Genomic DNA, 24,771 nt, shown 5'->3' with positions numbered 1-24,771 from the left:
TTATCTTTTAAAATCCTTTTTATTTTGCATACACTAATCCAAAGCAGCAGATGAATGACAAAGGCAGGCACTTCAGGCAAGATGGATGGAAAGGAAAACATTTCTAATGTTCACATCGCAGTGAAAAAACAGGAAAACAAAATGGCAGGAAGAGAGTTTTTTATTAAAGGTCCCGATCGTTCAGAGGAGAAATTAAGCGATCTTACACAAGCAAACAAATGTGATGATATAGTTCAGAACAATGTTTTATCAAACATTACAAAAACTGCAATAAATGAGGAACTTCTTAAATGTTGAAAGATCAACACCCTCCCATGATAAGCGGTCAAAAACCGGAGACCAAAAGTAAAGAAATAAAATAAAATAACCTCAGAGCAAAACATGAAAAAGATCATGAAGTTTCATCATCATCATCATCACAGCTAATCCGATTTATTTATTTTATTCATATAGATCTGATACTCAGGAATCGCTTCTCCAGCCAAGCGGATTCATTTTCTTTCCCGTTTTCTCCTAAAACTTTATAGTTTAAAATCTGTATTTATCTTTGGGGTTCAGGGAAATCCCGTTTACAGGTTTCATCTTTCAACCGGACAGCCTTCTGCAGCTCTGAGGTACTTTCTACAATATTTCAATCCTCAGCAGACGCTTCAGTCTGAGGGATTTTCCTTATTTTGAGGTCAATCAGTTTCATCAGGATTGTTTTTTATTCTGAAGCAGGTAAAGTCGACTTCATGTGCTAATTCAGGAATCCTCAGGGATGAACCGACAAATCAATCTGATCCACCGACATTTTACCTGAGGTCTGGAAATCAGCCGCTGTCGCCTTCAGCTTTGCTGACACCAGGTCACGTCTGCATGTTAACAGTCACTGCTGCAAACTTAGCAACTACGTTGATATATTTAGAAAAAAAAATTGATGTCGGCCAAAATCGGAATCTGCAAGTCAGAGTTTTGAAAAATCGGTGACCGTCTAGAAAAGTGAAGTCGGTGCACTCCCAATCACAGCGTCTGAGTTTGTTTCCTCCTGATGAATATTTACTGAAAAGTTACTCATAATGTAAGAGGCATAAATGCATAAAGTATGAGACCATGTGGCTTTTTTTCACTGCATTTCTTTTCAGGATCAGAGGAAACATTCAGACGGAGAAACAACTTCAGATCAGAGTCACAGCTGATCAAGATCCCTGATCTGAAAAAACACAATTCCTGGAGACTTTATGTCCAATCTGCATTACTGTTGGCTCAGCTTTTATAATCGTCATGAACATTTACATCTGAGTCCATAATTTCTGCTGACTCATCGTGTCTGATCCACCCACAGACAGAAACAGTGAAACACCCAGAGGAACCGGTTTCATGCCATTTGGTACCAGAACTGAGTGTTTGGAGTATTTTATTAACAGGTTTGGAAATAAACTGATTAAAAAGGAATGGAAAAACTTTTTGCTCATTAGCTGCCAAATAAAAAGATGTTTTGTCTCTGCGGTGGATTGTAGATGAATATTCGCTCATGGCTGAACTTTATGGTTATAGATGATAAACATACAGGCTGGAAACATGAGGGAATAACTGCAGCTGATATAAATAAACATAAATACTGAATCAGAGGGGCTGACTGTAAAAACTGAATAGCTGTAGATCGGTCGGGTCAAACTGAAGCGTTCTGACTCAGACGCCCGGATCCCGGCACCGTCTCACTTCTTCTGCGCCTCCTGCAGCAGCTTCAGAGCGGCCGAGTTCTTTGGCTCCACCTTCAGGAGGACATTCAGGTCGTCCACACAGGCCTTCAGGTCCTGCAGGGACGAAAATGAAACGTTTCAGTGACAAACCGATCCAGACGCATCAACTCACAACTAAAAATCCAAATATAAACATCAGGAACGTCTCAGCTGGAAGAAATGTGCCTGAGCTGAAAGGCGTCTGGAGAATCTGTGGTAATAATTACAGCTTTTCAGGAAGAAAGATCAAGTTTTTCATAGATCAGAGTTAACAGAAGTAAAAACAGAAACAGGAAAATGTTTCCTCTTCATAACAGAGGAAGGTTGGGTTTTTCTTTCAGCCCCACATACAGACTGAGCTCATGCTGAGGCCGTCCTGCTTTCTGTTACCATTCCTACAGACCAACAGCAGATAAAGTCCAGTTTATCATCTTAAATCCTCAAGATAAGATTAATAAGCAGTGAAAGGTGGCAGCCCTGCTGCCTCCACATCTTCTGGTGTATGTGAGTGAAATGTTGCTATGAAAGCTGCTGTGTTTGTCTAAATCAATCAATCAAGTTTATTTGTGTAGCACATTTCAGCAACAAGGCGGTTCAACGTGCTTTACTTTAAGAACATATATAACATACATGTTGCTGTCGTTACACATCAGATTATTGATCAATGTTTCAATTATCATGGTTCTAAAGCAGCTCAAACCAGGTGGGTTTTAGTCTGGATTTAAAGGAACTCAGTGTTTCGGCTGTTTTGCAGTTTTCTGGAAGTTTGTTCCAGATTTGTGGAGCATAGAAGCTGAATGCTCCTTCTCCATGATTGGTTTTGGTTCTGGATGCAGATCAGAACCAGAACCAGAAGACCTGAGAGGTCTGAAGGCTGGTCAAACAGCAGCAGCAGATATTTAATCCGTTCAGTGATTTACAAACTACCAGCTGTAGTTTAAAGTCTCTCAGTGAAGGACTGTAGAACCGGGTGGTGTAGATCTGGGTGGTGTAGATCTGGGTGGTGTAGATCTCCCTGGTTTTAGTCAGCAGCGTTCAGGATCAGCTGCAGGATTGATATCTTTAGTCAGACCTGCTGCTGCAGTAATCAATGCAACTAAAGAGAGACGCCTGGATGAGTTTCTCTGGTCTGAGACTTTAGTCCTCTGGTCCTGAAATGTTCTGCAGGTGATGGAAGAACCACTGTGGAACCGGCTTCATGTGGCTCTGGAGGGTCAGGTCAGAGGTCAACCTGATCACTGGTTTCTAACTGTAATAACAGAGGCTGTGCGTTGGCTCTAGATCTATCACTCTAGATCATTCTTCTTTAGGGAAAAGGTTTGTGCTCTCACCTTGAGCTCCTTGTGAGCCTGCGCTCTCCGGTAGAGCGCCTTCACGTTGCCGCCGTCCATCCTGAGCGCCTCGCTGCAGTCCCTGACGGCGTCTCTGTACTGCTTCACCGACAGGTAGCACAGCGCCCTGAACACAACACAACTCATTAACGCATTTATTTAGACCAGGGGTGCCCAATACGTCGATCGCGGAAGGTTTTGAGTCGATCTCGGCAGATGACACTCTGAACGCCACCAGGACGCTGAGAGCAGCGCTTCCTCTTCTGACGGGCTGATCAAAAATATTCACTAAGATCCTAAACGTTTGTAACTTCATTAAAAAATAATAATTATTAAAAAAAACGAGATGTGTTAAAATTAATAATCTCAGTAATTATTGTTTGAACAAGGTGTTGCGCAATTCAGTGTGTTTCGGTCCCATTAAAAAAAAGAAAAAAAGACAAAAACAAAAAGGCGACTCAAAGACCGACTGACGAGCAGAGCAGGAGTTTAAATTAGCTACTCAACCACCGCTGTGTTCATGAGAGGCTTATTAACAATCGAGGAATAAATATCAAGCCTGGAAACCTGATATCATAACGGACTGAATGTTGTGTTTTTAACGTAATCTCTGCTCGGCTTGGGGGCGCAGGAGGTTGCCACGGCAACGGGTGGCTTAAACAACAAAGAGACAGAGAGTAAAAAGGTAGGAGTGGTTTAGAGTTGATCGTCTGTTCGGGTTGTTTTACCTTCGTTTACCTTTGTTTACCTTTGCTGTGGCTCATCACAGCCGCTGTAGTTTCTGAACATTCAATAAACGACAAACTTGGACTAATTATATATTTTGTTTGTGAGTCTATGTCACAACAAACATCAAATAGGACAAATATATTTCATTAAGTTTTAACAAATTCTACCACGATAATTATGTGAAATTAAATTAATTATATCCCGACTTCCGAAGATTTGCCTTTAGCTTTTCTGGGCTCTTTGCTTAGTTTCTCATATTTCAGTCATCAAACCAAAGTTCAGATCTACCATGACTGACTGACACCTGCTGGTTTGCAACCAGCTTCTGACTGAGAAACCAGTAACCTGCTCCCAGTGTCAGAATCTCACTGAGGAAGAAACTGTGTTAGGTTTTCTGTCACTTTATTATTTCTGCTATAACTGATGCATATTTGCATATAAAATAAGTCAATGGAGTTTAAATGGCAATTTTTATGTCTTTGTGTCATGAGGTAGATCTCAGGCGGCTGGTGAGAGGAAAAGTAGATCTTGCTCTCAAAAAGTTTGGGCACCCTGATTTAGACATTTTAAGACTCTGAATGTTATGTCTATAATTTATAGTCACTGGTTAATCAAGGGTCACCAGGCCCGGCGGCACGGACGGGCATTGGGGTGCATTGCCCACCCACAGAGTCAGCCGTGCCCCTGGACTGGAAGCTGTTTGTTGTTTTTACCTCAGTGGCCAACTCTCTGTTATTCCTATATCAGTTTGATACAGTGGGAGCTTCTGCACTTCCAATGTTAGCACCTTCTGTCACTTTTATCAGCAGTTAAAACTGTTTAATCCGTTGTTAACATGTGGTAACCTGTTTTTCCGAGCCGCCTACACAGGCAGCAAACCAGCAAAACGCAAAGAACTTTTCACAGTTTTTCCCCCAAACTAACTGACTGTTGAGTAAAGCTGCTGGATGCAGGTGAAGTTAGCTAAAAGATGACTAGCTAACATCAATACAGCACCTTAAGCTTAACAAGTAGCCTGTAGGCTCCTGGTGTTTATGTTCAAAAGTGTGTAATACTTGTTCCATTGAGTAACTTTTTTGGAAAAAGGTACTTATACGAGTAGTTTTACTGCACTGACTGTACCTTTTTCTTTTACTTGAGTAATATTATTGTTGCTATGTATTCATTTTGCCCCCCTGTTAAACTCGTCTGGAGACGGGGCTGAGTGTCACTCTTAGCGGTATTGTAAAACAGAAATCATAGAGCAACTTCATGGTTTAAAAATGAGGGAGCCACACAAGAAAAAAAAGAAGTGTTTTGCTGGAAACCGTCAGATCTGGCAACCCTGTCGAACGGCGCCATGTTTGTTATCTGAGGTGAGAGACACGGAGCGGCTCTTATTGTGAAAATGTTCTCATCACGATGAGGATTTTGATTTATTGGTGTTTCAATAAATTCCCATTAATGATGTTTAAAGAAAAAAAAATCATGCTATTGGAAATGTTATCTTACTTTCTTCACTGTTTTATGAGAACATCAATAAATATGTGATTAAATGCAGCTGCTGTGATCAGTTTAGTGATATAAATCTCATTTAGTTACATAAGTGGCGTCCTGAGGAAGCCTGATTCAAATGGGAAGTACTTAGTAGATTTTTAATCATTTTTATCATCACCAAAACTGATCATTTCTGGTTTCAAACCTTCACTAAAATTGTTTCTGAGCAGACGGGGCTGAATTTGAGTAAAATGCTGTTTGCAGGCATCTGGTGTTTGTTTTTAACACATCTTTCTTGTATTTTCTGGTTTATCTACATGTAAAGGTATCTTCAGCTCACCGGTTGGTGTAGGTTGTGATCTCGTTGGGGTTGAGTTTCAGGCTCTGGCTGTACTTCTCTATGGCCTTCTTATGCTCCCCTTTCTTCACCAGACTGTTGCCTTCTTCCTTCAGAGCCTGCGCTTTTTTCATATCTTTGTCACTTGGTGCTAACAAGAGAAAAAAGGATTTAAATATATAACTCTTTGTTAGGTCCAATAAATTGGGGCAAAATGATCCCATTCCATCTCTTAAAAGTGCACTAAGAACTGAGTGCTGACTTATTCTTTGCTGCTGCAGGAAGCTGTAAGTGCTCACCGGGTTTGTCTGTTTTCTTGATGCCGTTGTGCTGCGGCGCCGGGTTCGCCTTCGGACCGCTGCCTGCAGCCTGCTGGGCGAGCTTTTCCCTCACCGACAGAGGAACGGTGGGGATGGGAGGAAGTTTCTCCCTCCACGACGGGCCGTCTGCCTCTGTTAGCGCTTTAGTCATTCTGAGAAAACAGGAGACGATTTTATTTACATGCAAAATAAACGACAACATGCTGCCCGCAGTGGCAGAGTGGGTGAAGATGTAAAGCTGCAGTGTGTAACTTTTATAAAAATTAAGTTTTTACATGTTTGTAAAACATAATTCATTTGTTTGAAGACATAAAACAAATGATGACAAATAAAACACCAGTTTCAAAGAAAGGATGTAAAACTGAGTGAGAAACTAAACCGCCACATTCTTGCTAAACTCGCCCTGAGAGGCAGAAGCTGGTTTATCTGTCGGGTGTTTGAAGGGAGCAGCGGTTCCCGACCTGTTGGTGCCGTCATGAGCTGCTGCTATGTTGCAGTCGATCTGCAGGGCGGTTTTGTAGTCGATGTAAGCGTGTCTGTAGCGCTCCAAGGCTTCGTAGGCAGCAGCGCGTCGGAGCAGAGACTTCACGTTGAACGGGAACAACTCCAGAGACCTGAGGGAAGACGAGCAGACTGCAGGTGAACAACTCAAACGCTGCGTTTCCAACGGGCCGGAAATCCACATGAAACAGGAGGCGCAAGGTTTGGAAAAAAGAATAAGATGAAACAAAAAATCTGGTTTCTGCAGAACTGCGTAAATAAATGAGTTTTCATGAAAACTCCTTTTAGTTGTGATTTGTTCTGATTTTCGATTTTTATTCATATTTTTTAGTTGAAGCATTGCTTTATGGAACAATTATTGTCTCTGTTTTCGATGCTGTGCAGTTGGAAGGAGTTCTGCTCTTTTCTTTCGGCCAGTGAAGATGCAGGAAACAGGAAACAATTTGTTTTTTACAACCAGCAGCCATTATAACATTATTTTATTTAAAATATATATATGTAATATATACATAATATTTCTGGACGATAAATTGTCCCAGAAGTTATTTTGATAAACAGTAATATCTCAAAGATGTAATGAACATTTAACCCTGGAACTGGAAAACATTTAAATATCCTAAATAAATAAACAAAACAACAAACAAAATGAATTATGAAGTTTCTGTAAACAAAATTGTCCTTCATAAGAAGGGCTGGTTGAGACCAAAGCAGCAGACTGAACCATAAATCATCCAAACGGAAATTATTGAGCTCATTTTAATTTATCATGTGATTAATTGATTTATTGCTTATTGTGGCCAGCATAAAGAGAGCAGCTGATTAGCAGCTCAAAAGGCTGAACAAACATGAGACTGTCTTCAGTCAGAGGCTTCTTCAGTCAGCAACACTGACTGCTACTGGAGATCCTCCAAAGATACTTGGATTAAACGAGCTATGACTTAATTTTACTTTGGGATAAATGAAGTGAAATGAAATGTTAAAATTATAGTTAAATGGAAACTCTTCCTGGTCATAAATATAAGATATTTAAAAACAAATAAAAATAAAATATAAAACAAAAAACAAACATACAGATAAATGAAAAAGAGCTAGGAAAAAGGAGTAAACTGTTAAAAACTGAGATTAACTAGAAAATGACACATAAACTACTTACGTATCGCAGTCTTTGACACATTCTGAGCAGTTCCCGTCCTTCAGGTAGCTGGCGGCTCGGTTGGAGTACAGGATGGCCAAATCTTCAGGGTTCTTTTTATCTGTGCATAAACAACAACAGCAGATTAAAACTGAACATTTTCCCTGCAGGGTGCCAAGAAGAGAAGCAAATGTTCATTATTTGACATGTAAATGGGATGAATTCAACAAGAGTTGAGGCTTTTTTCCTCCAAAACGCTCTGAGTGTGTGTGTGTGTGTGTGTGTGTGTGTTTGTGTCTGTGTGTGAACGAAAAACAAAAGAAAAGAAATGTGGAATATCATCTGTGATATCGTTGGAGGTATTTAAAATACATAATGTGGTATCACTTTTTTTCAGTATTGCTAAAAAAGCTGCCATGTTCACAGAAAATGGCGCATTAATACTCACTGGACTTCTCTAGTTCCTTGATGGCCTGGCTGTACAGGCTGGTGGCGTCTCCATACTGGCCCGTCTTGAAACATTCATTTCCTGCTTGCTTTAGTTCTGTCCAAGACTTGGGTTTCTGTTTCTGAGGCATTTCTAGACTTTAAAACTGTTCCTGGAAAAATAGAAAATCAAATTATTCAGAGAAAATCCTGCATAAATCTTTAAGTCAAGCTGCTCTTGTTATATTTCTTTATTGTACTTTTACTTTCAGTTCCAAGTAAGACGACTGTCTATTAGAGTAGAATGAATGTTACTGACATCTTGAAAAAGTAATTACAGAAATTAATGCGGCATGATTTCATTTAACCGTATAGTTTGACTATAATTATATGACTGGATTAATTTGATAACACTTATGTGTAAACTGAACCGTTTGTTATTACACTACATTTGTTGTGCACCATTCATATACAAGGTAATTAAAAGAAAGAAAAAAGAAATCAGCAAAAATAATTAATATTTATAGCACAATATTCCTTATATCAGTTATCATTAGACTGTAGATGTTGTGAAGCTACTGTACATATAATGTGAGGGCAGCTTAATTTAAATGAGGACTTAAAACGAGTAAATTCGCCACATAAAGTCATTATGATTATAGTGTATTCCTACACAGTAAACTAACGTTAGCTAGTGATATAAACTAACCTATCAGTCTGGCTTTTTCAATCATACCGAAGCTAAATTAATTAATTGCTCCGAATAATGCAACCGAGTTTATAGAGGGTATTTTTTAATAAAGATTTTTGGGGGCATAGTGTTTGAGGGGGTATATTCAAGCTAACTACTTAGCCACTGCTAAGCTAGCTCTGTAAATGTTAGCACATCTTACCGGCTGGTTGATCTGACAGTGGGGATTCCTACTCTGCAGTTTGGTTTGAAAGCGACTACACTTTTTCCCAGTTAGCCCAGCTAACGCTAACATTACTCTGAGCTCTAATGTCGTCCTGCCGGATTACAGACACGAGGTTGTCCTCGGTCTGTGCGGAGCTTCTGGAAAGAAGATGCCGGTTGGATCTCGTAACTTCTCAGTTTGGTGGAGGGAGCACTGAGGGGGAGCTACTGCAGGCTAACGTATCGGTTTCACTTCGTTTTAACGGTGCGTTCAGGGACCCTTTCAAGTGTCGCAAATCTGAAATGTATGTGAATAAGCGTTGCCTTGTGCCCTCTAGGGGCCGATCGCTGTTTTGAAGTTCCACTTGTTTCCCTTATAGATATTTACATAATTAAAACTGTAATGCATAAATTTAATAACTAATTTAAATGTTTCAGTAATGAATTAAATTTAAATGATTAAGATTTATTGTCATATGTAACTGTTTCAATTGTTTTTTTAAATTTAATTTTATTAATTCACAGTTCCTTTGCTACGATCCACAATAAAATATTTTTAAAATACACCCAAACTCAAAATGGATTACCTGCATAGCAACTCAACTGTAGACCAATCGCCTTGGTTGTAGTAGTTAGTCCCCCCAAATTGAGAATTTTACATTTGACTGAAAATATAACATAAAAATAATGGATAATGAATCATTTCTAAGTTGTAGTTATTTAATTGTGTAAATTATAAATTATTTCAACATTTCAATTATCAATATAAGTATGTTTGTGTTTTTAGTTTATTTGTAATTAGATATTTAGCAATTTATGTATTGCTAACTGAATTTCATTATGTCTACATCCTGAAAAACCCCTCCATGCTGTTTTTTTAATTAATTTATTCAATTATTATGAGTAGTAGTCGTAGCAGCATCAGCAGCAATAGTATTTGTTATTAATCAAAAGCACATGGACAGATAAAATCTCCGGAACCATTTTATTTAAAAAAGCAAAAATAAAACATCCATAGTGACTGATTTATAATCAAGGGTTTGGATCTTACAGCTGCAAATAGTAAAACTTTTAACTGGGTTTTAAATGGCTTCGGTGAATTATTTTTACTATGAAATTGGCACATTTTATTCTGATTTCACAAATCAAAGGAAAAACATACAAAACGTTTAAACTCAATTGAGAACTGAAAGACTTTTTTTCCAAACAAAGGTACATCATTCTCTAATTTTTTCTTCTTTTTTTTAATACCATCACAAGTTCACACGTTTAATTTAATGTGTCCCATTTTGTGGACAGCCGTGAACGCATCATCAGACGGAGCGCAGCAGTTGGTCGGTTTCTATTTCAGGGAAACGCCGTTTCTGGCTCTGGGAAGCAAATCATGTTCAATGAGAAACTGACTTAAAAATGGATGTTGCTTCTGTTGAAAAGCTTAACTTTAATAATAAGAAACTAGTAAAAACTTTAACTCTTCTCCAAAAATGTAACTTCATCTCATAAGCAGATCCCTCTGTTTGCTTTTTGTTTGTTTGTTTGTTTGTTTGTTTTTTGTTTTTTTCTTTTTGCTGTAATATATCCTTCTTCATATGTATTTAAATATATCTTTGACACTTTTTGTTATGAAAACTATAACTGAAAAGGTACACAAAGTTTTATTTTACCAATGTATATTTCTTTAACTTTTGGCTCTCTAGACTTTAACATCAACACCCTGAATGTCTGTAATTATTCTTTATTATTTGTTTTTATTACTGTAATATTCTAATATTTGTCATCAACGTCCATGTATGTTCATGTTATTTGTTTGAAATAAAGTTATATAAAAAAATCATGTTCAATGAGCAGGTCTCACGTTATTTGAGTATTAACTTGAAAATTAGAAATAATAATTTAAAAATAATTTTTTAATTTAATTTTGTTCTCTCAGATGTCTGCAATACTGTTATTTAGGCATACTGGCTTAAAAATACTCTAATTTTGTCTTGTCACAATCAAAATGTTAGGCATTTCTAAGGCATTTACTGAGGGTAACTATTAACTTATTAGAATGAATAAAAAAGTAAAGAAAAAAGAGAAATAAATAGTGTGAAAAATTAAATCCCAAGTGACAGAACAGGATGAAAAAATCATAGCAGACTCCAACTTAATGTGATTATTAAAGCTATTATGTCACAAAATTACACATCCTAACTAGACTCTAGGTTTATGTTATTTAATTAGACAAAAAGTTGCACAATTAAGTAATTGCAAAGAGAAGACATTTCATGTTTTGTAAATTTATTAATCAGGAATACATATAAAGAGAAATTGCTGAAACACAAAGCACACAGAAGTATGAAACTGCAGGAGAAAGTTTCTTTAGTTATTGGAAAGCAGACGGACAGTTTGTGATATTTCTTATATATCCTTTCATTAACACTCAAAGTAAAATCAAAACATCCTTAAATAAATTAATTCTAGATTAGCAAGAAATTGTGCAATGCTTTAATAAACATATAATATCCCAGATTATGCAAAACCGTGAAACCTAAAATACATGACACATCTTCTGTCTTGATTTCAATCATCTTGTCGTAAAGGGGAGACAATGTGAGAAAGTCAAGGTTTAATGTTGACGATGCAGCTGGACTTGATGTCTTTGAAGGAGTTGCAGCTGAAGTTGACCAGCAGACTCCGCTCTCCGGTTTTGTAGGGAACGAGGACGACTGTAACACGGAACCTGCAGTTTGGCCGCAGATTTGGAAGTCTGCAAGCAGCACAAAAGCAATTTCAAAAATAGTTTGAAGAAATATTAGCTAATCAACACTTGCTTTTACTGTTTCCCTCTCAGACTTTATTGCAGTGTAGAAAACCTTCAGTTCAGCAGATTATATTTAACTACAGTTTAAATGCCTAAAAACCATCATTTCTGCAATAATTTTGTAGTTCCGTCATGCATACTCACTTGGTTATTTCTTGCCCGATCATGAGTCCACTTCCAGACAGACTCATAGAGCAATCCCTCAAGGTGTCATCGATAGGATTCATGAAAACCACTTCAGCAGTCAGCTCCTGGTTCACCTTGCTTCCCCCAGTCACCTGCATCACAAACAGCCTTAATCAGCTGAAAAAACTAACTCTAAAATAATTTAATGTACTTTTTTAACCTAAAAAAAAAATTAAAAACTCAATAAGAAAAAAAAAATGCAAAAAAATATATTTTCCTCAAACTTAGCAGTCCTGGTGAAAAGACAAAAAGTACAAATATGCTTGAACCAGATCTGATCCAGTTTCATGTTGTGCAAAATAAAAGAAAGCCACTACGCAGTTTCACACTGTAAAAAATAAAAACAGCGTATCTCCAGCGGTTTGCTAATTGCTGCTGGCTAGTCTGAAGGAGCTCTCAGCCTCATCTTGAAGGCGGGGCTAGGTCCAACCAGGCGTTTATGACTGCTGAATGGTTGCCATGGAGATCAAAGGATTTCTCAAACATGCATAAAAGAATCAAGGCGACGCCCCAGGTTTGATTTGATCAGGGAAAAACATTAAAACATGATGGAAAGTTACATGATACTGCCCCTTTAATAGGTGGGGAAGAGGTGACTTTTAAAAAGTTACATTGGTAGTTTCTGTACTTACAGTGATGGAGACTGGGGGGTTGGTGAGCACAACTCTGTTTGTTGCCAAGTACACGTTGTCCTCATTCTGTAGGTCAGTGATGATCGCTGATATGCTCATGGTCCGGCTTTGTATCATGTACTTATGGTAGACTGAGTATGGGACCTTAATAGGGACAATCAGATCTAAAACAAACCAAAAAAACAAGCAAATTTGAGTTCATGGTTGTCAGATTTCAATTTTAGATCCAAGTTTTCAAAGAAAAAAGAAAAGTGAACGACCTTTCTTCGGCAGCAGCTTCTGCTCTGTGACCTCGGTCTGGATGTTCCCCACTGGCTGGCCCGTGTACTTCATGGCCTGGATGCTGATGTTGACAGAAAACGTTCTGGTGGTGCTGGTGTCACTGCTCAGAATCATCCTCAGGTTCACATCCTTCCCATTCTCAGGCTTGGAGACCTTCATTGGGAATCAGAGGAAAGTGAAAGTTCACTCTCTTCTTCATAGCAGTAGACCAGGAAAGACGTCCAGCACTCTGGACGAAGGCTACCTCTTCAAATCGGATGCGCAGTTGTGGTTGAGAAGGATCAGGTGGAGGTACGATGCTCGTCTCCGACCCTGAACCCAAAACCCCCGTACCAGAACCACCAGCATCCCGCCTCATCGTTGATCCATTTGCGATTTTGTCGAGAGCATATGCAAAGACCATTCTTTCCTCCAGAGATCCTGTATCGGGTCAGTCAAAGAAGCTGCGTGAATAAACAAGTTTCATCACAGCATTTTAACGCATTAACAGTTTCATGTCAGTTGATTTGAGTCTGTAAATATCAGGTTTCCTCCAGTGTTGTTTGATTTATTTATTTTTATTTTTTTCATACATCAGTAACACGGTGTATGAAAAAATACACCGTATTTACACCAGTAACACAGTAATACACAGTGTTACTGGTAATTATCTGTTCAAAATGATAATGGCGTTTGATTGTACATACATAACCTACAGAAAGATTTCCCTTTATTTAAGTTTTGTTGTTGATGTTTTATTTACAAAATTTTCTATCAACTTTATTTCTTTTTTTTTTTTTTTACAAAAAGCTCTTGTAGCTAATCAGAGCTACAAGAGCACTCTGCGCTCTGTGTTTTCAGTTTGAAACCACAGAGCGCCCCCTGCTGTCCATGCAGGTGAGCCCACCTTCTCTGTGCTTGTAGGTGTTGGTGAGGTCCGTCCTCTGGTATGAGCCAACCGCCTTGGTGGAGATGTTCTGTCCAACTGTCACCGTGTCAGAAAAGATTTTCATCCTGGATCCATCACTTCTCACCTGGCAAGGCCATCAAAAACCCATCATAAGCAATCAAGCTTTTCTTTATTAATGCTTCAGAGTTTACTCTATACTGACCAGCCAGTAAACGGAGTCAGCGTTGACCTCGGCGAAGACAAACGGGACGTCGTATTTAAGATCGACCTCTCCGTTCCGGATGGCGGTCACTGAGGCCGGGCCACAGCAGAACAGACCTGCAGACACACATGCAACAAATTATCAAGTTATTTTATTCAAACGTTCACCCGACTGGTTTAAGATGAGTACAAACAACAAGTTGATGAGAATTAATAAAAGATGCAGAGGGACGGCTTTCCGTACCTTCACTCCTTTCCTGTGGTGTTGGATCCACAACCTGCCAGCCATCATATTTCCCGTCTGTTGCCAGGTCTGGTCGTCTCATCCACCCCTCAACCCAGACGTGGAAGTTCCTTAAGAAGAGAGCACAATATTCAGACTCTCAACAAACCTGCTAAAATAAAAACCAACAGACATTGAGAGGTTTTCAGACTCTGTGCATCTTTAGAGCAGTAAATACAGAGCCTCTCACCAGATGCTGTCTCTGGACTCCCTCTCCATCGCTCCGTTATAATCAAAGTAGCTGTCGATGGTCAGATTCTTGTTGGTGTCGTGAGCCGACTGGAAGTTGCTGACAACACGGCAGGGAATCCCCAGCAGCCGCATCACTGAAACCACGCATGAAAAATTCAGGAAAATGTTTTTTTTCTCCACCTGGTTCGTCTTGATGCCTTTGTAGTGACTTTATTTTTGATTATTAAAGCTGCAGTATGTAACTTTTATAAAAAATATGTTCTTTTACACATTTGTTGAAATTGTCACCATGTTGTGACTTTAAAGTATGAGACAGATAATCTGAGAAAAAATAGCTCCTCTACCTTCTCTCAGTGCTAAATAGAAACAACCAATCAGATCCAGGAGGCGGGTCTTAGTGCTGTCAATCACAATCCCTTCATTTTTCTTTACTATGCTGCAGCTAGCGTAGCCTGTAGCATGGTGGTGGATAAACAGTCTTTCTGTAATGGCGAATTTTTTATACGCCATTAGCACATTTAGCAGCAAGTACACAAGGTTGACTGACAGCTCTAAGCCCCTCCTCCTGGCTCTGATTGGTTGTTTTTGTGCATTTCTTCAGGAGATGAGAAGGTGATCCATCTTTTCACAGATTATCTGTCTCATAACAAACCGTGACAATATGTAAAAACCATATTGTTTAAAATACTTATATGCTGCAGGTTTAACTGAATATTTTCAGTGAACGTAGAAGCTGACAGTCAGACTTTACCAGAACACATGACGCCGGCAAACACCCAGCACTGCCCGTATCTGACGGAGCGGTAGTAGGAGTTGTACCACTGCTTCAGGATGGCGTAGCTGCCGCTCCAGTAGGTGGGCGGGACCCCGCCGCTGAAGTTGTTTCCCCAGTTTCCCATCACAACGCCGCCTTCATCAGAGCTGTTGATCTGAAGGAAAGTTAATCACACTTTCACTTCAGCAATATACTCGAATCCAAAGTTTTAAGTTTCTGCTCCGAATGTAAGAAAAGGCTGTCATGGTTAACTGAAACTAACAAAATAACGAAATATGAAATTCAGGAAACATTTTTGTTAACTGAAATAAATGAAGACAGTAATTAATCGGAAAAACTATAAATAACTGGGACTATAATGTGTGTTTATAAAACTAACTAAAGCATGCTGAGATATAAAATCCTTCATTTTTGTGTTATTAATCTATTTATTATTCTTTCAAACTTATCTGAAATTATTTTTTCTAAACACACAAGCAGTTTACGTCAGCTGTCGGCAAATTACGGCACTCTAAACTGAGAGCCGTAAACCTGACGAGGGGTTTGTGGCCTACCATGGCGCTGACCACCCGGCTGACGTAGATGGGGCTGGAGCGAGCAGAAACGTCATCAGCTGGATTAAGCCAGTGTTTGACGTTGAGGTCGAGCATCTTCATGCAGATCCTCACCATGCCCTCCTCAAACTGCACAGAAAGACAGAAATGGTAGATTACTGCTCTTAATCTGCCGTTACTCCACAGCTGTGAGATAAAATCTAAACACCAGGTGTCAATAAAACTAATATTCAAACATCCAAACACACTTTGTCCTTAACGTTAATAAGGTGAACTAAAGTTTTCTGAAAACTGAGAATTTGCTCCTGAAAACTTAACACCAATAATCAAATAAACATTCTCTTTTTTAAAAATTAAACATCATGGCAGTTTAGTCTCATCTTGAAGGAGTTCAGTAAAAACACATTAAGTTTTTAATGTTTATGAGTTTGGTTTGTGTTTGTACCTGCCCAAAGTCCCAGAACATTGGAGAGATGTAATCTCCGCCTCCTCTGTAGATGATTCCCTGTTCATTCAGCACATACTCCCGCCTCTCCTCCTCCTTGGGCAGAAACACCCAGTCATCTGAAGAGGAAGCCAAATAATACAGAAACTGGTCAATCAGCTAAAAACAACACAGAAAAACTTTTGATGGGAGATATATCAGCTTTTAGAGGGGTTAAATAGAGCATTTATGAGTAGTAAGCAACTCAATTTGGAAAATCAGGGAGAAATTCTTATGGAGGATATTTAGATCCACATTGAAATTGGGTTGTTTTATATCTGGACCAGGTCTGAATATTTAAAAGATAATAATTTACTGTCCAGACATAAATGCAGATATTTTATTGGATATTTTCCTATAAAATGGTCTGCATTGAGTAAACATGTCTACATTCATAGCTCTGGAAAACGTAAAAAGTAAAATCAGAGAACTGATCATTTGTAGTGGTCTCATCTATCTATCTATCTATCTATCTATCTATCTATCTATCTATAGATAGATATCTATCTATGTAGATAGACAGACAGACAGACAGACAGACAGACAGACAGACAGACAGACAGATAGATAGATAGATAGATAGATAGATAGATAGATAGATAGATAGATAGACAGACAGACAGACAGACAGACAGACAGATAGATAGATAGATAGATAGATAGATAGATAGATAGATAGATAGATAGATAGATAGATAGATAGATACATAGATAGACAGATAGATAGATAGATATGTCACTCTTAGGTTGGGAAAATGCAATAAATATTTTTATGTTTTCTACAAAATAAAAAGTTTTTGGTTATGATGATGAAATATGCCATTTATTAAGTACAAACTAATTTAAAAAGCAATTATTAGGTCAAAATGGTTTCTTTTGTCTATTGAGACACGTTCAATACTTAATTTAAAGCAAAATAAAATCAAATTTTTTAATAATTGTTTATCTTATCAGGTGAGTGTGTGTTAAATGGGCCAAGTGGTCTGAAAAAGTTTGAGAAACACTGAACTAGAGTTAATTTAGAAACTTCTGAAAAGCTCATTAAATCCCCTCACAGTCAAAAACAAACAGAAAGAAATGAAAAGACAAATAACCCACAAACTCACCAGAACTCCACGGGTTGAAGAGGACAGAGAAGTTTGCCAAAACCTTTTCCTTGTCCTTGAGGCTGGCAGACAGCGTGTATTCGCCGATGGGCGTGTCAGCTGGCGGTGAAACGATCAGAACCAGGACTCCGGTTTCAGGAGAAGAGCCCCGTTGAAGCTCTGCCTTCCACACCGCCTTGGCTGAAGCTGAATGCAGTGACCGGCCCGGGACGCCGAAGCGAGACTTCGTCCCCAGATCCTCTGATGGATCATTTCCTGCAAACAGACACAACTGAAGGAGTAAGGCAACAATCCTCTGGATACAAGTATCAATTCAGTTTTTTACAAAAAAATATATAAAACTTTAGAAAATAGAGATGAATTCATAGGCCCCATGCAAATAAAAATTGCTACTAAAGGCGCAGGATGTAACTTTAATGAAAAAAATATGTTTATTATATATTTGTTAAACTGCCTCCATGCTGTGACAGTTTGCTATGATGGGAAAGATAATGAAGTACACATTCCTGCAACATTAAAAAGCAATAGAAAGTTTTATATCTTTGGCATTCTCTCACATTTTGTCACAAACTTCAACATGTTTTATTGAAATTTTTTTTAGATAAACTAATATGGATAAATGAAAACACAAAGGCACTAACAGGCTTTTTATATATAAAACTAAAAGGTTTAACTGATGTTTGGATGGAACTGGAAGACATTTTAAATATCAAAAATAGATAAACAAAACAACAAATAAAATGAATTATGAAATCTCTTTAAACAAAACATCCAGTTTTTGGTAGAAAGAGAATAAAGGTAAATCATGCAAATGGGAATTATTGAGCTTCTTTTAATCTATCATGTGATTAATTGATTTATCACTTATTGCAACAGGCCTAGATAAAAACAATTAATTTAAAGGCACCAACCTGTCACCACAGTCATTATGAGCTGATCAAAGCCCAGGTTGAAAGGTTGAGTCAGTTTGAGGGTGAGTTTGAAGGCTTGGCCTCGTCTGACGATCAGCTCCTTCACGGAGATCTCACTGGTGTGATGCTCATAGTTGTTGGTGTCAGTGTGGAGGTCCACTAATCTAAAAACTACAAAAACAGGACAGGACAAACAAAAAATAAATAAGAATCATAACATTAATGAGAAAGAAACTAGATTTGAACATTCAGAGCAACATAGAGACAGTTACAAAGTCGGCCTTCTATCACATGAAGAACATTTAATGTCTCAGAGAAACTCATCCAGGCATTTCTCTTCAGCCACATTCTGATTAAAACCAGGAAGATAGAGCACATCACCTGTTCTACATCACTCAGTTCTACAGTCCTTCACTGAGAGAACAGACTTTAAAATACTGCTGGTAGTTTATAAATCACTGATGAGCTTAAAGATCTGCTGCTGCTGGATCAACCTTCCAGACCTCTTGGGTTCTGGTTCTGCTCTGCATCCAGAACTAAACCCAAACCTGGAGGAGGAGCATTCAGCAGTATATTAATCAAAAATAATTGCTTTTATAATACTTTGTGATTGTTTTGAACTTGCTTATATGGTTTAGTTTGTTTTACTTTTGTCGCAATGGGTTCCAGATTTCCCTCTTACATATCAGATCTGGATTTTTGTGAAGTTTCACCTGGTCAAATAAAGAAAAGACAGAAAGAAAACTTTCTATGCACCACAAATTTGGATCAAATTTCCAGAAAACTGCAAAACGGCTGAAATACTGAGTTCCTTTAAATCTACACCACACGTGTCAAACTCAAGGAAAGGCAAATTTGGCCCACCATAGCTTTTCATGTGCCCCTCAAGACTCTAAATTACATCAGCAAGTTCTTCCAGTTTGTCACAAATCTGCAAAATGCACACAAAATCAACAAATCTGTAATTTTTTTCTGATTTTACTGCACATTTTCTCAAAACTGGTCAAAAACATTGGGGTTAAGCGACTGCTGAATCAGCCTTACTTGATGTCAAGTTATACTCTGTAATCGATACAGCGAGAAATAAAAAATCTCATTTAACATCATACATGAGCACAAATATTGAATTCCTTACAAATATTTCAAAATTGGCGCCACAAAATGTATAATTTTGATTGCAAAATTTCAGTAAAGCAATCACAAAATCCTGGAGGAACAGCTACTTATTGATGTTTTAATAGTTTAATTGGTTTTATTAATGTATTCTGGCCCTATAAGATGATTCAGATTATTTTTAAAGCGTTATAATTTATGTTGTTCATGCTATTGAGTAATAAACGAGGTCAGAGTCCTTCTCGCGGCTCTGAGCCAGATTGTTCTGAAAACCAATCCTACCTATTCAGGTCAGCTGGATGCAGACGGGGCGTGGTGAGTGTTGAACTCTGTTCTGTCAAAAGTCTGCTGACATACATTGACAGCAGAAACTGGGTGTGTTGGTTGCTTAATTTACTCATCCCAGCCTGTGTGTGAACGGGGCATGCCAAAACAGGAGAGTACAATGAAACACACCCTTTCCTTAACCTCTGCAGCAACACCCTCAAGAGTTGTGCAAACACTGCAGAAATCCACAAACCTCATGCAAAGAAAGCTGGATAAAGAACTGCAAGTAAATAAATCCAACCACAAAAACTGATTGAGCAACATCTGAACATGGATTTTGCCCCAGAAAAGAACAACGAAGAGAAAGTTTGGGTTAAATGAATCAATAATTACCTGTCAATTATTGTGTGACTATGAATGAGTGTGTAACGAAAGTGAGCTACAGGTAAGCTTATCAAATTGTTGTATTTAGGTTGTGATTCCAGTCCTTCTAATTCATTTACTGTTTCTGGCTTTTTAAAAAAGAGCAACACCTACACAGGTAACCGATTCTCTGGAGAACTAAATGTTTTTATTTAGTTAGAAAATCCTGGCTAAAAACATCCAAAATCTGTTGCAGCTGCTGGATGTTGTGAAGCAGATTCCCTCATTAAACGCAGGTAAGAATCTCTTCAGAAGCATAAACCTCCAGGCGTGTGTTAACATGAAGCTCAAAGGAAATGTCAACAGCCACAAGCCGAGAAAAGAAACAGCATCTCTCTAATTACCTGGCACTGATTATTTTACAAGCAGTTTTAATAATGACAAGTTCACTGTGTGGTCAAGTTGTGTAAGAAAAAAAAAAATTCTTTGGAGATTTCAAGTCGACAGCAGGACAGGTATGAAAATATTTTAAAAAATTTCTCCAAAATCTGCCCATCTAAGCTGTCTGCCAGAACTTTTGGGGAAATATTCTCTTTTCCAGAACAGCCTGGATTAGAAATGTTGGACCTTAACAGTAAAATGTTTGGAGAAAATTAAACACAACTCACCAAACCATCAGGCGTTTTCTTATTTATCTGTAGGTTTGTGTTTGTATTTGTCCTGGTGTCATGTTTGTTTCTTTGGGTTATTTTCTATTTGTTTAAATTAGATTTCTGCTTCAGTTAGTCTTATTTAATTCTCATCCCTGGCCTCATTTGGTTTTCTTTTCACTTGTGTTGAACAGGGTCTGTTCACATGTGTCAAACCTAAGGCCCGGGGGCCAACCACGGCCCACCATAGCTTTCTGTGTGGCCCACAAGGCTCCAGATGCTAAATCATATCAAGCCATTTTCTGTGACTCTGTGATTGCGTAAATTTACGTAAAATCAACAGATTCCCACATTCCCGTAAGTTTATTGTACATTTTAACTCCCGCCTTATGGCAGTATCTTGTACTTTTACGACACTGATGCCTGAGCCTTACTTGATGTCAAGTTAATGTAATACATAAATGTAAATATTGTAAAATTCCTTAAAAATATTTATAAATTAGCGCCACAAAAGTAGTGATTTTATATGCAAAAAAAAAAAAGAGAAAATCACTAAGTCAATTGTGACATCCTGGAGGGATTGAATAATGTGAGAAGATGTTTAATTTTATGAAGTGCTTACAAAAAGCAGAGACAGATATTTATTAGTATTTTAACAGTTTGTTAATGGGTTTTATCAATACTTTAGAACATTCCTGATATTGATTTGGCCCAAAATGAAGATGAGTTTGAAACGGCTCTTCTGGATGTCTGGTTTTATTTCTCGTTTGCATTTATTCCTGTAGTCCATCCTGTTAACTCAGCTCATGTTTTTCACCTGGTGCCTGATTAGTTTCCGCCTCACCTATCTCACATTGCATTCAAGTTCAATGCTTTTGTCTGGTGCAGGATTTGTGTGTTTTTACATCTGTAGTTTGGTGAACTCATGTTCATGTCAAGTTTAAATAAATCTTCATGATGCCACATCGCCGTTCACATTTTGGCTTTTCCTTTCCTCGACCTTCACCAAACCAGACACTGAACACGGCAGTAGATTCACTGTTTGAACTGCTCAATAACTCTGGATAAAGTTATTTTTCTTTAATTGTAAATAAACACAGCTGAGAGATAGAGTAATGAAAATATTTATCCGTTTATAGATTAATAAAATTAGAGGCAGCTCCAGGTTATTTCATTAGCAGGTGAATCACTTGCTGGATTAATGTTTCATAATCTGTTTTTGTATTCTACAAATCAACACTGTATCAAACTCAAATTACAACATAAAAATGTTTTTTTGTTGGTTTTTTTTTGTAGAAGCCACTACGTTGCTGTTTTATGTTGACATAGTTGCCTGGAAAGTTTAATGTTACACTTCCAAGGTGTGTTCTGTTGTTCTTGGCGGCCGTACATGAGAGGCAGAAACACCTGTCTGCCTCAAAGCTTCTCTACATTCATCTGTAAAGCTCAAGCAATTAAAGACACACATTCAGAGTCACTCAAGTGGAAAAGGAACAAATAAATAACAAGTGTTCACAGTCAGACTCATCTCAGTCTGATACGCGCCCTGCTGAGCTGTAAACCTCTGCAGCTCAGAAATCATAATCATCTTCTCCGCTGCTCGGTCTGCTCTGCCATACTTCTGTTCTCATTCATTGATTTAGATGTTTTATAGCTTCTTCTACTTATAATTATCTATAATTTTAAAATGTAGTGCTTTTTTAGTTCAAGGATCCACATGGAATCCAGTGATTTAATGTAAAATCTGAAATATTTTGGATTTTTTTTAAAAGATGAAGTCTGTTTTTCTGCTAAGTTGCCCTGGGGGAAGTTTGTTTTTATTTATATTAATAAAGAAAGCTGGATGGATTTTGTAAACTTGGGTTATTATTATCATAAAAAAATTTTAAATAGCTAAATATCACAAAAAAGCAAAAATTGAGTTTTCTCATGAGCCAAAATCAATTTACAGAATATATAAGCAACAAAATAGAAGGTGTAGAAAAAAAACCAAGGATGGGAAACTGCATAGTCAGCTTTATTAAATCACCTATTTTGATGTAAAAAAAAAAAATAAAAAATATGCAAAAACATTTTTTTTTCTTTATAATTTCGCTAAGTTGAATTTCAGGAAGAGAATGGAGATAAATGTTGCTTATTATGTCTCCATAGGCTTGGATAGAATCGCACAAACTCTTTGAAAAGAAAAAAAGCTATTTTAAAAAGTGTAAAAAGTTCTGATTTATTCACCAGACTTGTCTTAGCAGCTGGGATATAACAAGGAGAGGATTTTGGTGTAGAAAAAGTTGGGAAAAAGAAAATATGGTATTCTTGTAAATGTTGCCATGCAACCAAGTCCGACACACTACAAACTGACCAAACTAAGCTTTAAGAAACCGAAATGGTCTTTTAATACTGTGAGGCCTCCCACATTAAAGCCTGAAGTCATGAAGCTCTTGAAGTGTCTTAATAACAGCCATTTTTCTTTTAAATCTTGATCCATTCAGTCTGGGTGCAGCTGCTCTTTATATTTTTAAGGATTATGTCCACCTGAGACAAGTTTAAGCATGTTCAATATTTATTGTGCTTTTCAAAAACAGCTTTGTACAGAGGAACTGCAACAAATGTCTCCAGAGTTTTAAAATCTCCAGTGAAAAGATTTACATGCCTTAAACTTAACTACATAGTTTTAGTCTGTGTTCCAAAACAAATAATGAAGTTTTCATACTGCACCTGAGCTGTAGTCAGTAGGCCAGTTGAGACTCATGGCTGCTCCTGTTGTGTTTGTCCTCCTGAGATGATGAGCTGAAAGCGGTCTGGTTGGCACCAAGCGTGTTCTGCCTGATAACTCTGCAGACGTTGCTTTTAAAGTCCTTGTCACGCCCAGCCACATGCCATTTCTTTGAGAAATAGATGGTGCAACCCAGTCATGCATTCCATGGAAATTATCCCTTTTTTCCAAATATAACAACTGCATTAAAGATTTGCTGCTACCCTAAGTTACCAAATATAATTTTTCTGGTCAACAACACGATTTTGCCCTTCACATGACTCTGACTGGTGTTGACACATTAAGCAATAACAGCAAATATTAAACAATGAGCTCTAAAGATTTATTACAGCGTTTGTTTTTTGTTTTTTTGTTTGCTGGGTAAAATTGGTTTCTTGGTTCTCACAGTCGGTCGGATAAAATCCTCAACTAGATGACAGCCAGGAAAACAAAGGATGCAAATAGAGATGTTCTTCCAAGTCTGTGGTATGTCAAACATCAAATTACTCAGAAATAAAACTGAAATGTTATTTCATGCATCGTCAAAGCTCATAAAGCTGCTAACATTTCATAATGTTTAATCTTTTCTCATTTTGCTATCTTAGAAAATGTAGTGAATTATATTGTGATGTTATGATTCTGCACAGTGAATTTAGGCTTCCACCATCTAACAGCCAAAAACTTGGATTAACAGATGGAATAAATACTCAGGTCATTATTCAGCTAAATTTAAAAAGTGCTTATCTAGAAGTCCTTCGGTGGTTTAGTTTGTTTTTTAACTGATTTTTTGGAAAGATGCTGGAGTTTTTTAGGAGTTTTGTTCTGTCTGCATAGAGTGATTAAACCCAATTAATCTCATTATAAATAGAACTACTCTGTGAAGATCAGCTCTATTTAAAATGAGATTTATGTAAAACCTTTTGTCACATTTACCTCTGCAAAGGCTCTGCTTTAACTAGTTACATTTACTCAATTACATATACTTGAGTAACTTTTTTAAAAAGTACTTTTAGGAGTATTTTTACTATGCTGTACTTTTTACTTTTACTCGGGTAATTTTATTATTAAGTATCTCTTCTCCTACTTGAGTATAATTTCTGGATTTTCTACTTACTGAATGAAAAACAAACATGAAACATGTTTTAACCAAAAATTCACCAGACACAGACACACCTGCAGTTTCTGTAACAGTTTCTTAAGTTTTTTATTGAAAGTAACTGGTTTGGGGGGAGGGAATAATTTTTTGTTACTTATATGGATTTTTGTCATTTTCGTCCATAAAATACCAACATTTCCACTTAACTTTATAAATTTTCTGTCTGATTATTCATTTTTTATTAAATAATTGTTAATTACTTCTTTCTTTTACTTGAAGTAGTGCTACTCTTACCTGAGTACGTACGAATGTTATGCGTCTAAACCAGAAGCTCTCCATTGAACAAAGTTTGTTATCTTATCTAACC

The 24,771-nt window shown here is 37.6% G+C and overlaps 2 protein-coding genes across 3 annotated transcripts; both read right to left on the bottom strand.

Annotated features, from left to right (window-relative positions):
- On the bottom strand, positions 1-9,144 carry tomm34 (translocase of outer mitochondrial membrane 34). Of its 2 annotated transcripts, none has more exons than XM_015032246.1 (8): positions 8,867-9,144; positions 7,996-8,146; positions 7,569-7,668; positions 6,376-6,528; positions 5,894-6,066; positions 5,598-5,745; positions 3,053-3,179; positions 1-1,796 (listed from the first exon to the last, which is right to left on the bottom strand). In XM_015032246.1, the coding sequence occupies exons 2-8, from the start codon at positions 8,123-8,125 to the stop codon at positions 1,698-1,700; spliced, it is 930 nt and encodes a 309-aa protein (XP_014887732.1). In that variant the 5' UTR covers positions 8,126-8,146; positions 8,867-9,144; the 3' UTR covers positions 1-1,697. The 2 variants fall into 2 exon arrangements, with proteins under 2 accessions (XP_014887732.1, XP_014887733.1); XM_015032247.1 differs by having other exon boundaries at positions 7,996-8,141.
- A 1,983-nt stretch (positions 9,145-11,127) lies between these two features.
- LOC106947329 (protein-glutamine gamma-glutamyltransferase E-like) lies at positions 11,128-23,386 on the bottom strand. Its single transcript, XM_015032245.1, has 15 exons — positions 23,272-23,386; positions 18,167-18,337; positions 17,256-17,510; positions 16,111-16,229; positions 15,666-15,794; positions 15,088-15,265; positions 14,335-14,470; positions 14,106-14,215; positions 13,863-13,978; positions 13,658-13,784; positions 13,016-13,191; positions 12,750-12,924; positions 12,490-12,653; positions 11,816-11,949; positions 11,128-11,617 (listed from the first exon to the last, which is right to left on the bottom strand). Exons 1-15 carry the CDS (start codon positions 23,303-23,305, stop codon positions 11,470-11,472), a joined length of 2,172 nt encoding a protein of 723 aa, XP_014887731.1. The 5' UTR covers positions 23,306-23,386; the 3' UTR covers positions 11,128-11,469.
- Positions 23,387-24,771: the final 1,385 nt, after the last annotated feature.

The sequence above is a fragment of the Poecilia latipinna genome, unplaced genomic scaffold, assembly GCF_001443285.1.
Source record: "Poecilia latipinna isolate Pla-1442-1.1 unplaced genomic scaffold, P_latipinna-1.0 Scaffold235, whole genome shotgun sequence".
In the NCBI taxonomy this organism is placed as follows: Eukaryota; Metazoa; Chordata; class Actinopteri; order Cyprinodontiformes; family Poeciliidae; genus Poecilia; species Poecilia latipinna.
The sequence above is the reverse complement of the archived record's forward strand: the minus strand, read 5'-3'. Positions and strand labels throughout refer to the sequence as shown.